Genomic DNA, 15,747 nt, shown 5'->3' on the forward strand with positions numbered 1-15,747 from the left:
AAGTACAGTTCATGTAATAATCCCATTTCATTATTTTTTACATAATTGAAATATAATTGTAGTAGTTTTCATAATGTGTTATACTGAATTGTAAACAAAATTGGGAATTGTTTTTTTTTTAATTTTTTTATGTCTGTGGAACAAAATTGAGAATTGTTGGGTGTTGATTTTAGTGCTGATTTTCATAAGCAATACTTTTATATTTAGTATTATCTTAGAATAAAATTTTAAAGTGGTACGAGTTTCTTGTTGTTTCTAATCTTATCATGATTAGTGAGACAGTCATTTGTTTTCTAGATTGATGACATTGTAAAAGCTGTTGGTAACTGCAGCTACAACCAACTAGTGGAGAAGATCATCTCTTGTAAGCAGTCAGACAATAGTGAGCTGGTTAGTGAAGGTGGGTGAGTGCTGCTGTTACCTGACTTTTTTATTCTTGGCAACATAACTTGTCTTATAGTTTAATATTTTTCAATTGTCTTAAATAAGACTTCTAAAAAATACAGGTGATGCTAGTAGGAGTTTTTAAAAAGTAATCATTCATAAAGGTGCTAGTGAAAGGTTTTTTCTAGAACCATTTTCACTTGACTTGTAAATTCAGACCTGGATTCTACTAAAAATCTTTGGGATCACTTACTAGCTTTGGTATGGTCAATTACTCAGAGGTTACTGATAATTACTCTTTTAAAAAAGGATTATTATTTGGGAGTACTGAATGGACTTTATAATATATCCTGAATTCTTCATTTGACTGGGATGAGTATTATGGTGCTCAAGTGTTCTATTTTAGTAGACTTGTGCCTTATGTTTCAGTACAACACAATATTTTAAGGCCCCATTCTGAATCAGAGTATACCCTGAACATCACTTTTGCTAATCCTTAGCTAATTGAAATTCCTAAATTTGTCACAAAAGTAGTTTAATATTTTTTAAGTTGTATTGCAGTCAGTGATGGGAAAAGGGGATTTCAAACCAGAGTGTTATCAGGAGGCAAAGCATTTGGATATAGCTTTTTTACCACGCACTTCACTTTTTCATAAATACACACAAATACTGCAGCTGCTATTCTCCTTTCTTTGAAGGATAAACAAAAGAAAGAGAACTCATAAGATGCAGAGTATGAATTTTATCACTCTCAGACACAATTCTTTTACGTGAGGTTTAATAAAAGCTAATTACAATTACCACATTTAAAAAAATTAAAACTGGTGACTATAAGAATATATGAGTATATAAAAGATGTGTACATGAATCCCATATATATTTATTAATCAGAACCCAACTAATTGTATTACTTAATTATTCTGAAGTTTAACATATATGCAAAAGAGGCAAGTAATAAGAAAATACGTAAGTAATTTAGTTGGGGTTTAGCCTAGACCCTTGTAAAAAACTATTTGAAGGGATCTCTTTGCTTTTGTTATTTTTTTGTATGACAACTCTTTTATTACAACTTAAGGCAGCAAAGTTTAAATTTTAGGAGGAAAAGGAACAACAAAAGATATTCTGAAAATATTTTCTCTCAATTAACAAAATTCCACTCACTGGAACTTTGCATTCCTTATCCAAGCTCTCATTACTATAGATATATTCCTAAAAAGGAGCTTATAAAGAAAATTTCCTTTTGTGGAATCTTACTATCTCAGTAATGTTCAATATACTAAGAGTTATACTATTCTGTAGTAATTGAAGGAACAATAGGATTCAGAAAGTGGCAACAGATGAAATGATGGCCAAGAAATAATATTTGGGTACGAAGCTATGGGAAACACTGTTACCACATCTTTCCCAAGCCAGACTACAATGCAGCAAGGGTAGGACTTAGTATGCTAATTAACAAAGAGAACAAAAAAGTCAGTCCATCACTTTTTTTTTCCTTAACCTGATGTTACAACTATCATTATTTTCTCTGATATTTGTTCCCCAGGATAATGAAAAACTGTAGCTAATTTATGTAGTATTGATAATTTGGAAAGAGCATCATGGTAAAAGCAAGGAAAGAATCTCCTTCTAAAGTGGTATAGAATTTTAAGGTAATAGATAGGTAATGTATACCAGGCATTTATTTATTTATTTGTTTGTTTGTTTTTTTGAGACTGGGTCTTGCTCTGTCTCCTGGGCTAGAAGTGCAGTGGCATCATCATAGCTCACTGCAACCTCAAACACCTGGGCTCAAGTGATCTTCCTGCCTCAGCCTCCCAAGTAGCTGGGACTACAGGTGCACGCCACCATGCCTGGCTAATTTTCCTGTTTTTTTGTAGAGGTAAGGTCCCGCTCTTGCTCAGGCTGGCCTCAAGTGATCCTCCCACCTCGGCCTCCCAAAGTGCTAGGATTACAGGTGTGAGCCACCACACTCTTTTTGAGGAAAAGAAATATTATTTAGCAGATAGTCAAATAGAATTAGGTATTCTTTCAACTTCTAGATAACATTCATTTTCTTTTGATGCTAATACCTTGTAAGTAAAAGTACAGAACTTGTACATAGAGTACTTATTATTTGTTACCTCTTTTGGGTGTCAATACTTTTTTGAATCTGATTATAATGATGGGTTGTGGCATGGCAGCAAAAATCAACAAAAAGGAAAAAAATAGCACAGTGCCAGATGCCAGACTTCACCAGGGCTGGTCATTTTATTTCAGATACTCTCTCAGGAATGTTTCTTTAACAGTTGTTCCAAGGACAAAAATATGCTTATAAAAATAATTATGGAATATTTATTCATTTATTCAAATATTTAATGATCCTTTATTATGTGCCATAAACACTGAACATTATTTGAATTCACATTATTTTTTATTAAATAATATGATTTCCTTTTCTTTCTGCAACTTCAATTTGGAGAAATCTCAAACCCATTTTAAAAAGTTGGAATAGTACAATGAACATTTATCTGTTCTTTACTTAAATTTACCAGTTATTAACATATTGAATGTTTTTGCTTTTTTTCAGTATTCCTACACATGCTTTTTTTCCTAAGTCACATTAGAATTAGTTGCATGTATCATGGCACTTTACCCATAAATGCTTTATCATTTGTCTCCTAAAAACGAGGCATTCTCCTATATAATCACAATACAATTATCTGAGGCAATTTAGCATTGATACAATATTATTCTCTAATATACTGTTAATATTCAGAATTATCCAGTTTCCCAATAATGCCCCTTAATAGCTGTTAAATTTTTTCAATGTAGGCTCTTATTAAGGATTATTTAATTGCCTTATCTCTTTAGTCTCCTATAATCTAGAATAGATTCCTAACTTTTTTTTTCCCTCCTTTCTTTCCTTCCTTCTCTTCCTCCCTCCTTCTTTCCCTCCTTCCATTCCTTCCTTTGTGACATTTTTGACTTTTTTAGATAGTCCAGGCCAGTTGTTTTATAAAATAGTCCTCAATCCTAATTGTTTCCTTATAAGTAGATTCATGTTATACATTTTTGACAGAAATACTATGTAGGCAACATTGTATCCCCTCAGTGCATCGAATCAGGGGGCACATGAGTCTGATTATCCTATTATTGGTGATCTTCACATTTGATAAAGGTGGTATCTGCAGATATTTTTATTGTAAGGATACCCTTTTCCCTTTGTCATTAATAAATCACCTGTGATGTTACGCTTTGAAAATGTGTGACTATTCTGTTTCTTAGTTCCTTAATAATCTTTCACCCAGTAGATTTGGCATCAATTGATTCTTGCCTAAATCCATTACTACTATGGTTATTATATTTCGGTTATTCTTTCTACATTTATTAGATGTTACTCTTCTGTTAAAAAAAAGTTTCTCCTCCCCTATTTTAAAAAATTGTATCATCTTAAATTCATGAATTCTTTTTTATTCAGTGTGTTAATTCATTGTCATCGTTATTCTTTTTAATGCTTAAATTTTTCCAGATATGGCCAATGAGATGTCCTCAAGCTGAGTCCCATGTTCTTTTGATATATCCTTATCATCCTTTGAGCACTTGTTTTTTGGCACAATAAGATGTTCTGGGCTCTCTACTACACCCCTGGAATCGCATCATATGAGCCTCTATCTTTTTAAAGAAAATCTTGGCATTTGGCATATTAAAAGAGATTGTTTTACCTACCCTCTTGAGGAAAAAATATGTTAATATAACATTCAATTTTTGAGACTTGGAAGTAGATTAAGTTAAAAAGAGGCCACGCATGGTGGCTCACACCTGTAATCCTAACACTTTAGGAGGCCAAGATGGCAGGATCGTTTGAGCCCAGGAGTTCAAGACCAGCCTGGTCAACATGGCAAGACCCCGTCTCTACAAAAAATAAGAAATTACTGGGTGTGGTGGCACACTCTGTAGTCCCAGCTGCTTGGGAGACTGAGGCAGGAGGATTGCTTGAACCTGGAGTTCAAGGCTGCAGTGAGCTATGATCAGGCCACTGCACTCCAGCCTGGGTGACAGAGTAGGACTCTGTATCTAAAATAAATAAATAAATAAATTAGATCATTTGTTTAAAGCTATCTCAGTGTTAAGCTATCTCAGAGTTAAGTTCTAAACTTAAGTTTGAACATAAATCTCAGGCAGGACCACATCTAGGCAATATTTTAGTTTATTCTTTTTTTTTTTTTTTTTGGTCAACCCTGTGGTCAATTTGCATGGGCAACATTTTTAAGTAAATCAAGTTTCCTTCTCTCCTATTTCTACTGTCTATTCCTTTTTTCCTAATTTCAGTGTACCTCTTCCTAACTTCACCTTCATTAAAGCAGTCAGTAGTTTCACATTCTCTAATAACTCTCCAGTAACAGAGGAAAACAATTTGATAAACTAATTTATTGTTGAATTTCCTTTTTTTTTTTTTCTTTGAGACAGAGTCTCGCTCTGTTGCCCAAGCTGGAGTGCAGTGGCCAATCATAGCTCACTGCAACCTCAAACTCCCAGGCTCAAGCAACTCTCCCGCCTCAGTCTCTCAAGTAGCTGGGACTATAGGCACGTGCCACCACACCCAGCTAACTTCTTATTTTTTGTAAAGATGAGGTCTTGGTATGTTGCCCAGGATAGTCTCAAACTCCTGGTCTCAAGCAATCCTGCCACCTCCCAAAGTGCTGGGATTACTAGCCTGAGCAGGAGTGAGACCCACATCTCTACCAAAAAGAATGGAAATAAAAAACCCAGCCGGGTGTTGTGGTGCATGCCTATAGTCTGAGCTACCTGGGAGGCTGAGGCAGAAGGATCCCTTGAGCCCAGGAGTTTGAGGTTGCTGTGAGCTACAGTGATGCCACTACACTCTGCCCAGGATGACAGAGTGAGATTCTATCTTAACAAAAACAACAAAAAAGGTAATTAAACACCCTTCCTTACAACCCCCCACCCCTTCAAAAAAAAAATTGAAACTACATTAGCCTTTTTTGATATTCTGCTAAAATCACTATTTAAGAGATGACAGGAGAATTAGGAAACGTTTATAAATCTTAAGAGGCTATGCCTTATGGTTTGGGGAGGGATATAATTCAGTTGGCATTTATAATAATCATCTGCACTAAACTTTTTAACTTAATACCAATAATAATTCTTCTGGGTTCCAGTCTTTACTTTGCCATACTAGTTTTATGTCCTTGGGCAAGTCACTTATTCTCTTTGAGCCTATATCCTGTTCTATAAAAAGAGGTAGATGAGAAAGACCTTTCTAGTGTTAAATTTCTGAATTTCACACTGACATAAAAGGAATACTGTGGTATATCTCTAATGAATTTTTGTATCTTTTTGAAAGGAATTTGTAGAGAGGATATTGTGTGAGTCAGGTGTGGAAGAGGCATTTAAAAACATCTTTCTGAACAAGGGGTGGTGGTGCATGCTCATAGTCTTAGCTACTCAGGAGGCCAAGGCAGGGGGATCAGTAGTTTGAGACTGCAGTGAGCTAAGATTGGGCCACTGCACTCCAGCCTGGGTGACAGAGTGAGACCATGTCTCTTTAAAAAAAAAAAAAAAAAAAGGCCGGACACAGTGGCTCATGCCTGTAATCTCAGAATTTTGGGAAGCAGAACTGTATAAGAATTGCTTGAGGCCAGGAGTTCAAGACCAGCCTGGGCAACAGAGTGAGACCCTGTCTCTCCAAAAACTTAAAAGAAAAAAAATTAGCTGGATGTGGTGGTGTGCAGAGTAGTCCCAGCTACGCTGGAGGCTGAGTCACAAGGATCACTTGAGCCCAGGAGTTTGAGGTTGCAGTGAGCTATGATCATGCCACTGCACTCCAGCCTGGGTTACAGAGCAAAACCCTGTCTCAAAAAAAAAAAAAAACTTTCCGAAGGAAGCATTTAAAAACATGAATATTATATACTTCTCAGCACAAGCATATCAGCACATGCTTTTTAAATGATATATTAATATAATAGTAAATTCTATTAATGTACATAATAAGTGCTATTTATTAGTATATAATACATTCTACTCAGTAACTTACATACTTAGCAAAGTAACAATAATAATCAGATGGGGAAAGCCCTTATTTCTAAATTTATAAACTCAAGAAGTTGCAAGTATGTTATAAATTTCCTTTGTCTATAGCTCTCTTTATAATTTTTGCACCTTTCCTTCTACCATAACCAAGTGCTTGGAATAGTGTGATGTATTGGTAACTTTTTACAGCTACTTTTCAGCTTGAGGTGCTGTAGCTTGACACCAAGGGAAGGAGAAGGAATGGAATAAACCTATTATCCAGCTATTGCTGGCCCTACCAAATTTATTTTCAATTTCTTATTGAGATAGTAGTTTTATCTTTCCTCCCTACATCTACATCTCTCAGATCACTTATAAAACTTTTTAGAGTATTCCCTCCCCACCCATCCCATTGCCTCTGAGACATTTCTTCCCTACTAAATGAAGTGAGCAAAAGGAGGGAGAGAAAGGAGAAATACAAGTTTTAAAAAATATTTATACAGTTGATTTTCATTATTCACAGTAGCTATATTCTATAAAGTTGCCATGAACACTGAATTTGTGAATACTGAACCACTGCTTCTAGGGAAAATACAGGACTAGGTTCCAGGGAGCCTCTGGTCACAACATTTTCATCAACTTATCAATACATAACCTTATTTTATGCATTTCTGTTTAAAGACAGCTTATTTAATATGTATTATTGATTCACTGGCATTAAACACGTAGCCAACAACACTACAGTTCCAAATATCCAAACTCTAAGATGCTCCAGAATCTGAAATTTTTTGAGCACCGACACAGTGCTCAACGGAAATGGTCATTAGAGCATTTCAGATTTTCAGATCAGGGCTACTCAACCAGTAAGTATAATGCACATATTCCTAAATCCGAAAACAGTCGAAATCCAAAACACTTCTGGTCCCAAGCATTTCAGATAAGGGATACTGAACCTGTGTAACTCTTTCCTGAATGAAGCTTATCTAGCACATGTATTTTCTCCCTAAGGCCTTTATCCACTAGCCAGCACTGAGGCATTATGCTTAGGGGCCATTTTAAACAGCAAAACCACCAGAAAAAGCATAAAAATGTGGAAAACATGGCACTAAATAGATAGTGAAAAGCGCATTTGTATACAATAAGTAGGAGAGCTGAAACAAGAAGGTAGAGTCTTGCCTTGCTTGACCCCAGCTGGGAATATGCGCATTGGGCAACTCCAATTTTTTGCCAGTCTTCACATGTCCACTAGGACCATGAAAGTGCTGCAAGTATTGATTTTGGGGTTATAAATAAATTTTAGCTGGCAGTTAACTCATAAATATAAATCCACAAATAATGAGGATCAACTGTACATATAGCTTTAAATTACACCCCAGATAGCTTCGGTATATTTTTTGTTTCAAAAACAAAAGATAATTTCCATTTTTTAACATGATCTATCTACGTAATGAGTGGCATGTTTTGGAGGAGATTAGGATAAAAATGGCATCAGTTATCCCGTTGCTTTCAGTTTAGTCTTATACTTACATTTAGTTTTAAAGCAAGAATTGAGCAGTTTGTGACTTGAGAATTATCTGGGATCTTTGTAAAATCTTAAGCAACTCAATTTGTTCGGGCTACTTTTAATTTCTAAACACCTAGTTATTGGGGAGGTAGCTGTTGACTGAAATCTTTCTCTCCTACCCACTTTTTAAATTGCCTAACACCTGCCTTTTTATTTGCTTTAATGGGTTTTAGTTTTATTGTGTCTGTGTCTTTTATTATGAGCTACCCGAAATCCTTTTTGGAAGTAGGTGAAATATAAGTAAATGTATTTATTGATAAAAAGAATTTACATATCTTTTTAGGATGGGAATGTCTATAGACACATCTTCCACAGCAAAATTTAAAATGTGGAGCCATCATATAATGGTCGGAAAAGTCTTATAATGATTGGCTTTTCTATATACTTGGAACACAATGTAAATAAAAAAATAAATTTTTAATTTTGAACTTATTCTTCCATCTAATATTATGCATTGGTTCCATAGGCTTTGTAGCTGAGCAGTTTCTAAATAACACAGCCACTCAACTGACATACCATGGATTATGTGAACTAACTTCAACGGTTCAGGAAGGAGAACTTTGTGTGTTCTTTCGGAATAATCATTTTAGCACCATGACCAAATACAAGGTATGATATAGAAATACCTATTTAATTGTTATTCTAAATCAAAGGAGCTTAATTTAGAGATGTCTTTTGATCTGCTTCAAAATATTTAAGCATAATATTCCTTAACCATCAAATTATGAAGGTAATTATTAAATACAGTACATCTTTAGGATGGAATAGATTAACGATTGAAGTGTTACCTCAAATCAGTTTTTGTTTTTTAATTCTAATCTTTTTCACAGATTACTGCATTAAGAAGTATTTATTGTCTTTTTGAGGAAAATAAAAAAGATAAACCTTAGAGATAGAACTAGTATAACTTCTAATTATGGAAGTTTATATTTCAGTGCTAAAGGAATTTAGAAGAAAGGATTGAGATTTGCCTTTCTGATAGCGTTTGCTGTTAAGTTATCAGTGATGACTATATTCTTCCCGTAGTGCCATTTATGGCTCTGTCAAAAAAATCTTACTGATTCACCTTTTTCGTTGTCTCTTGTATTCATCCTTTCTGTTTTTACACGTTAGTTCCAGGAGTTCATCAACTTATACCTAGACTTTTGCAGTAGAATACTGTTCTGATCATGTCAATATTATGGAAAAAATTACAGTAGCACCTAGTGCCTAGAGGATAAAAATGGAAGATATGTTCTATTCCCATATGTCAACCCTTTCCTTTAGCCAAACTGGTATCTATTTACTGATAATCCTCCATCCCATACATACTTTATGCTTTCTCATTTCTGCATTGTTACTGCCATTTATTACTCCTCAATCCCTATTTGGAAAGCTTTTCTCACTCCTTTTTGCCTATCCAAATTTCAGCCATTTTTAAGAAGCATTTCAAATCTAAACCGTTCAACAAAGCTATTCCTTCTTTCCTTAAACCAGTGGTTCTCAACCCAGCTTATATGCTAAAACTACCTGGGGAGCTTTTTTAAAAATGGCAGTCCCGGAACCTACCACCAACTCAATTAAATTAGAATCTCTGGACGTGGGACCTGAACATCAGTATTTTTAAATGCTCCCCAGGTGATTTTAATGTGCAGCTAAGGTAGAGGATCACTGCTCTAACAGTTCTCTAGCTGTTGTTGGCCACATTATCCTTATTTACCCCTTATTGATTAGTTCCTAGTTACCAGTTTTCTTTCCATGCAAATGTGTTGTCTTTTTCTAAATGGAAGTAGGTTATTGGAGTCTTGAATTACATCTTCATATTTCCTTCAACATTTTAATCAATGAATTACACAAAGTCATAGAAAATAATGATTTGTTTGCTTATATAAGAATACCCTAAAGCCCTAGCTCTCCTATTCCTCTTAGTTATAGCAACAGTTCATTTGTATTGCTTCAACATTTTAACTAGATGTATGCTAGATATGGGCCCAAAGTCATCCACACTCCTTAGAAATCTAAGGCCAGAGGAACTCAGAATTAGAATTATTGTTACATAGTGAATACTGCTAAATCATGTTGCTTTACCTGACCTCTTCAAGTTCAGGACTTACTTATTTATTTAACAAATATTTATTGAACACATATATGTCTGGGTGCTCAGCTAAGTACTGGAACTACAGCTATGAGCAAGACAGCTGTAGTTTCTGTCTTTTAAGGACCTCCTAGTTTGGCAAAGAGCAGATAACAAATAATTATTAATTTATTTCTATTGAGATACATTCTGTAAAGGATACATACCACAAGCTGTAAATGCTTTTATCAGGACTTATAACCTAGTTGGGGATGTCACATCTCAAGACTTCCTTGAAAAGGTCACATTTAAACTGAGACCTGAAAAGTGAATCTTCTAGTTTAATCAGTTAGCCAAAAAGAGTTAACTAAGCAGATGGAACGTGTATGCAAAGGCTCTGAGGAGGGAAAGAGCTTGACTCCTTAAGGAATTAAAAGAAAGTCACTGTGCCTGAAGCATAGCAAATAAGAGACATGAAGTAAGGCTACATAGATAGACAGGTACTAGATCTTATAAATTCCTAAGTGGAGAAACAGACCTTGGTCTCCTGATGGCTCTGGTAGTTCTTTTTGTTCTCTTTCTGTCTCAAGAGTGAGCAGGGGTGAGGGAGTTTAGTAGGAAAGCAACCTCCCAAAACTGAGCTCCAGGTGTTCCCTTTTCTATTAAGGCCATATTCCTGACCAGGAAGTCCTTTACTAGTCAGCTAGGTACTCCCCATCTTCTTATGTCGTTGGGGAGGGGAGCGCCTCTCCTAGAGCACTTTCTAACATGTCTGTGTCTGGATAAGCATGCCCTTCTGTGAGATAATGGTAACTCAAGGAATGTGTGCATTCTGCTGTTTCTCCGCTTCTAAGAGTTTCTCAATAAATCTTGTTCTATGACTAAACAGTGTATCACTAATGATGTGTGTCTTCTTGCTCTTTGCACAACATTAAGGTGCTTTGGACTTTGAGGCAAGAGTGGATGTGGGATTTAGTTAGGAGACTATTACAGGGGGCAAGTAAGAGATTACAGTGACTTGGATTAGGCTGGTAAAGGAATGGAGAGTAGACAGATTCTGAAGACATTTAGGAGATGTAATCAACCACATTTGGTGATTGGAGATTCTAATCATCAAAATAAAATAAGAAAGAATGAAAAATTTTTTTAAAAAATAAGCATTGACAAATATGTGGGGAAAAAAAGAATGATTTCTGGATTCTGGATGAATGGTGGAACTATTTATTGAAACAGAATACTGGAAAAGAAGAAAGATACCATGAGATCAACTTTGGACTGTTAGAGCTGCTTCTGGGATCTCCAAGTTGGGTGAAGTGTTTGATACTGGAATAATTTTGGTGTACAGATAGTAATTTGGGGGGAGGATAAGATTTATAAGAAAAAAATGGAATGAGAAGAAAAGAGAAGGATGACAGATTTGAGGCGTACCAACATTTAAGGATCAGCTAGAGAAGTAAGAACTGGCACAGGAGACTGAGAAAGAGAATAAGAGGAAAATCTAAAGAATGTGGAATCTTGGAACCAAGGGGAGAAAGAGTCCTTCAAGAGGGATGGAGATCTTAGTCGTTAAATGCTGTTGAAAAGATGAGTAAGATAAGAACACTAGGGGTTGCAGTGGAGGAGAGTAGGAGTGGGGTTGGAGGGAAGAATGATGGAAGCAGAAGATACCCAATTTGAGTTGGTTATCAACTCAAATGATTACAATGTCAGGAAATAGAAACAGATTGTAAGCAACTCTTTGAAAGAGTTTGTCTGTAAGAGGGCATAGACATAATAGCTCATAGTGATAGTTCTACACCCCAGGAGGGTTTCTTGTTTTTGTTTTGTTTTGTTTTTAGAGTTGGGGTCTCCTTATGTTGCCCAAGGTGGAGTACAGTGTCTTGTTTATAGACACGATCATAATGCACTGCAGCCTCCAGCTCCTGGGCTCGTGCCCAACTTGTTTTCGTTCTGCTTGCCTCCCTTGGAGAAAGTAATGTTTTTATTTTTTTAACATGAGAAACTTGGTCATTTTTTGGTGGTGATGGTGTTTTAAGAGACAGGTTCTCACTGTGTCACCCAGGCTGGAGTACAGTGGCGCAATCATAGCTCACTATAAGTTCCACTACCTCAGCCTCCAGAGTAGCTGGAACTACAGGCACATGCTACCACACCCAGCTAATTTTTTTAAAAAAATTTTTTTTGTAGAGATGAGGTCTTGCTCTGTTGCCCAAGCTGGTCTCAAACTGATGGCCTCACGCGATCCTCCCTCCTTGGCCTCCCAAAGTGCTGAGATTACAGGTGTGAGCCACTGCGCCCAGCCATCATGTTTAAATATTGAAGGATTCAATACAGAGAGAAAGGTTAAAGATTCAGTAAAGGGGATAATTAATGTTAGAAGGCTCCTAAGAAGATGAGAAAAAAGATAGAAACTTTCATAGGTAAAGGGGATTGACCTTTGATTTAAAAAGGGACCTCTCTCGTAAAGCAGTGAAGGAATAGACTGAGTATAGCTATAGGTAGATTTGTAGATTTGCTAGCAGAAAGTAGAGAAAGGTACTGTTTGAAGGCAAGATCATTTACTGAGATGGAGTAGGGGTGGGAAGGTATGGTTCCAGATTTGAAGAAGTAAAGTGTAAATAGTCCTTGCAGCACATCGGAGAAAGCCTGGACTAGAGAAATCAAGAAGAATCACCAGGCAGCACTGAACATGGCATTGGCAGTATTGAACATGAATATGCCACTTGTGTGATTTTTCTGCTCGAGTATTTATCACAGTATAGGTATTGGAGAAGGTTACTAGTTTGTCATTTCTAGGTTTGGGGTTTGTTAACTGGGTGCAATAAAGAGTATAAGAACAAAGGAGTTTAGGGACATGATAGCATTGTGGATATAATGTCCAAATTTATAGAGATAAATATTGCATAGAGCAAATAAAACACTATTCTTCTCTAAAGTAATAATATTCTTACAGAAGGGATAAATGGGAACAACTATCCTGGTGGCCAGTCACTAGGGGAAATGCCCTTATTTACCATGGTAACTACCAAACCAAAACGGTAACACGATTTTTCTTTTTTTTTATGAAAAATTACAAATTTACAGAACAGCAGTAAGATTTACATTTAACAATTTGACATTATGCTATTTTCATCTATTTTTATATTTTTGCTTATACTTCAATATGCATCTGTAAACAAAATTTTATTTCAAACTACAGTATCATTAATGCATCTAACAAAATTAACTGTAATTTTTTTTTTTTAAAGATGGGGTCTTGCCATGTTGCCCAGTTTGTAGTATAGTAGCATGATCATACCTCACTGTAACCTCAAACTCCTAGGCTCAAGTGATCCTCCTGCCTCAGCCTTCCAAGTGGCTGGGACTACAGACATGCCCGGCTAATTTTTTTAAATTTTTTTGTAGAGATAGGGTCTTGCGATATTGCCCAGGCTGATCTCAAACTGCTGGCCTCAAGCAATCTTCCAGCCTCAGCCTTCCAAAGTGCTGGGATTATAGGCATGAGCCATTGCTCCTGGCCAACTATAATTCTTAATGTCATCTAATACCCAGCCTGTATTTGAATTTCCCATTTGCCCCCCAAAATAGTTTTATGAATGGTTTGTTCAAACCAGGACCTAATCAAAGACCATGCATTACATTTGATAGAGTAACTCCATTTTAATATGATTCAAATCTGTGTTTTCCAGGATCTTATGGGCTTTAGGGCTATTTATTTATGCTCCACTATAATCCTTGGTTCTATTTCCTGTATTCCCATTGTACCATCTTTCCAATCCGAGAGTCTTTAGATAAGACACTGCTTTACTTCTGGCAGAGTACTCAGTGAGCGCATTCCTTATAAGGGTCAGAGACACTTCCTCTTCATTGACGCAATACTGATTACCTGATTTACAATAGAATTGTAACACTTTGGCTGTTGGCATAGAACTAGAAGCCCTAAAGGAATACTTTTAAAAATACCAAAGGAATGCTAAATAAAATCTGGGGAAGGAGTTCTTCCAACATGGTATCCATTTGCTTGATAAGGAAATAGGGTGGAGATTGTGCCTTTGTTCTATTAAGCATGTTTGGCATTAAAATTATTGTTCTCTCCTACTAATTCCTGGATTGTTACAGTGTTCATACTTCTTTAAAAACTTGAGCCCCAGGGAATCTGTGATCTAGTAAGAATACAAGTAACGAAAAAAATAGAAAACTACTTTTTTCAAACAAGATATGGTTACTCTCTGTACTACATTAGATCTTCCCAATGCCTTGTAACATTTCACTATTGAGAAATCCTGAGTTTTTAGGGGCATTTTATGCATTCATATTTAATGATCTCTTTATTTCCCATCTTCCTGCTCTTATAAATTCTTTGGAACATCTATAGTATAAACACATTTCTTCTCACAGAATTCAAGATGTACTTCCAACAAATAATAAATTTAACATCTGATAGAATGCTTTTCTAATACATACAAGTGGTGTTTATAACTAGGGGCTTATAATAATAAATTCCAATCTATAATAAACTAACAATCAGTCATAAATATCTAGAACTATATTATATGATTAGTGGGGCTAATTTTTATTATTATTTTCAGAAAGATGTTTATGTTTTCTGGTGCCCATGATCATATCATATGTCATTATCATCTCAAGACCTAGACCAATAAAGAAGTCCATAATGACAGGACAAAAATGATTATGAAAGGTCATCTCCAGTTCCTTTACTGGTTGTACCAATTTCCTTAGGAATTTACTAAACCCTAACTATTTGTGAAAATCTTTTGTAATCCAAAGTCTTTCGGAACTCCAGAGATATATGAGCTGTGGGCTTTTGTTTGACCAGAGGGGAGATATATGTGCTTTCTGGCCTATTATGACATTCTCCATACTACATCTGTTCAAACTCCTATCTCTAGATACTGGATAGAGGCAGGGGCAAAATCTCTATTAGGTTAGACTTTTTTAGTGACCCTCTATACAACAAAGCATTGAAAAGTATATAAATATTTCTAAAACCTATACCCAGACAAAGTAAAAATAACTAAATTTAAGGGATTGTTACTTAAGGTAGCATTCTGTGGGAAAAAATTCTCACTATCAACTTAGTCAAAGAGGAAACAGAATAAACAAATTTATTTCTTTAACATGGCTTTAGTATTTATCCAGAACTATACCTCCTTCTAATCTACTTTTGGCATCTAATCCCTAAATTTGATGTAACAAAGTAAACAAAAACCAACCTCAAAAACCTTGGGTTTGAATGTATTGCAGAGAGTTGTCAGTAATTTAAAACCAAGAGGTAGGGGAAACAGTTTCTAGAAATAGACCTTTTTGGGTCTGTTTTGCTTCTCATATCATCCATATGATCATGACTGTTGGATTCTTATCCTTACCTAATTATATATCCAAGGTGTAGTTGTTACATGTTATTTTTATGATCCTCCTTCACCACATCTCTGATACCTTCTACTTGCTCCTGACTAAGATAAACTACTGATTACTTGGCCGCTATCTAGATCACATAGCTCCTAGATCTCTGGTTCATATAATGATATCTGCATAGCTTTTTTCCCATTATGACTCCCTCTTGACTGTCCTTTTACCATATCAGACTTCTATCCATGTCAGACCTGTTTCCCCTACCTCTTGGTTTTAAATTTTAGTTATTTTTTTAAAGTTGATTGATACATCAAAAATTGTCACTTTCTTTTAAAATTAAAAGGAGAGAGAGGAGAAATGTGAA

At 35.7% G+C, this 15,747-nt stretch overlaps 1 protein-coding gene across 1 annotated transcript in view; it reads left to right on the top strand.

Annotated features, from left to right (window-relative positions):
• The window catches only part of FAM63B (family with sequence similarity 63, member B), a 69,661-nt gene that overhangs the window by 39,893 nt on the left and 14,021 nt on the right, over positions 1–15,747 (top strand). Inside the window, 2 exon segments of the mRNA XM_012658029.1 lie at positions 298–400; positions 8,424–8,566. Coding sequence (XP_012513483.1) covers positions 298–400; positions 8,424–8,566 — 246 coding nt within the window.

The sequence above is a fragment of the Propithecus coquereli genome, unplaced genomic scaffold (genome assembly GCF_000956105.1).
Source record: "Propithecus coquereli isolate 6110/MARCELLA unplaced genomic scaffold, Pcoq_1.0 Scaffold57, whole genome shotgun sequence".
Classification (NCBI taxonomy): Eukaryota; Metazoa; Chordata; class Mammalia; order Primates; family Indriidae; genus Propithecus; species Propithecus coquereli.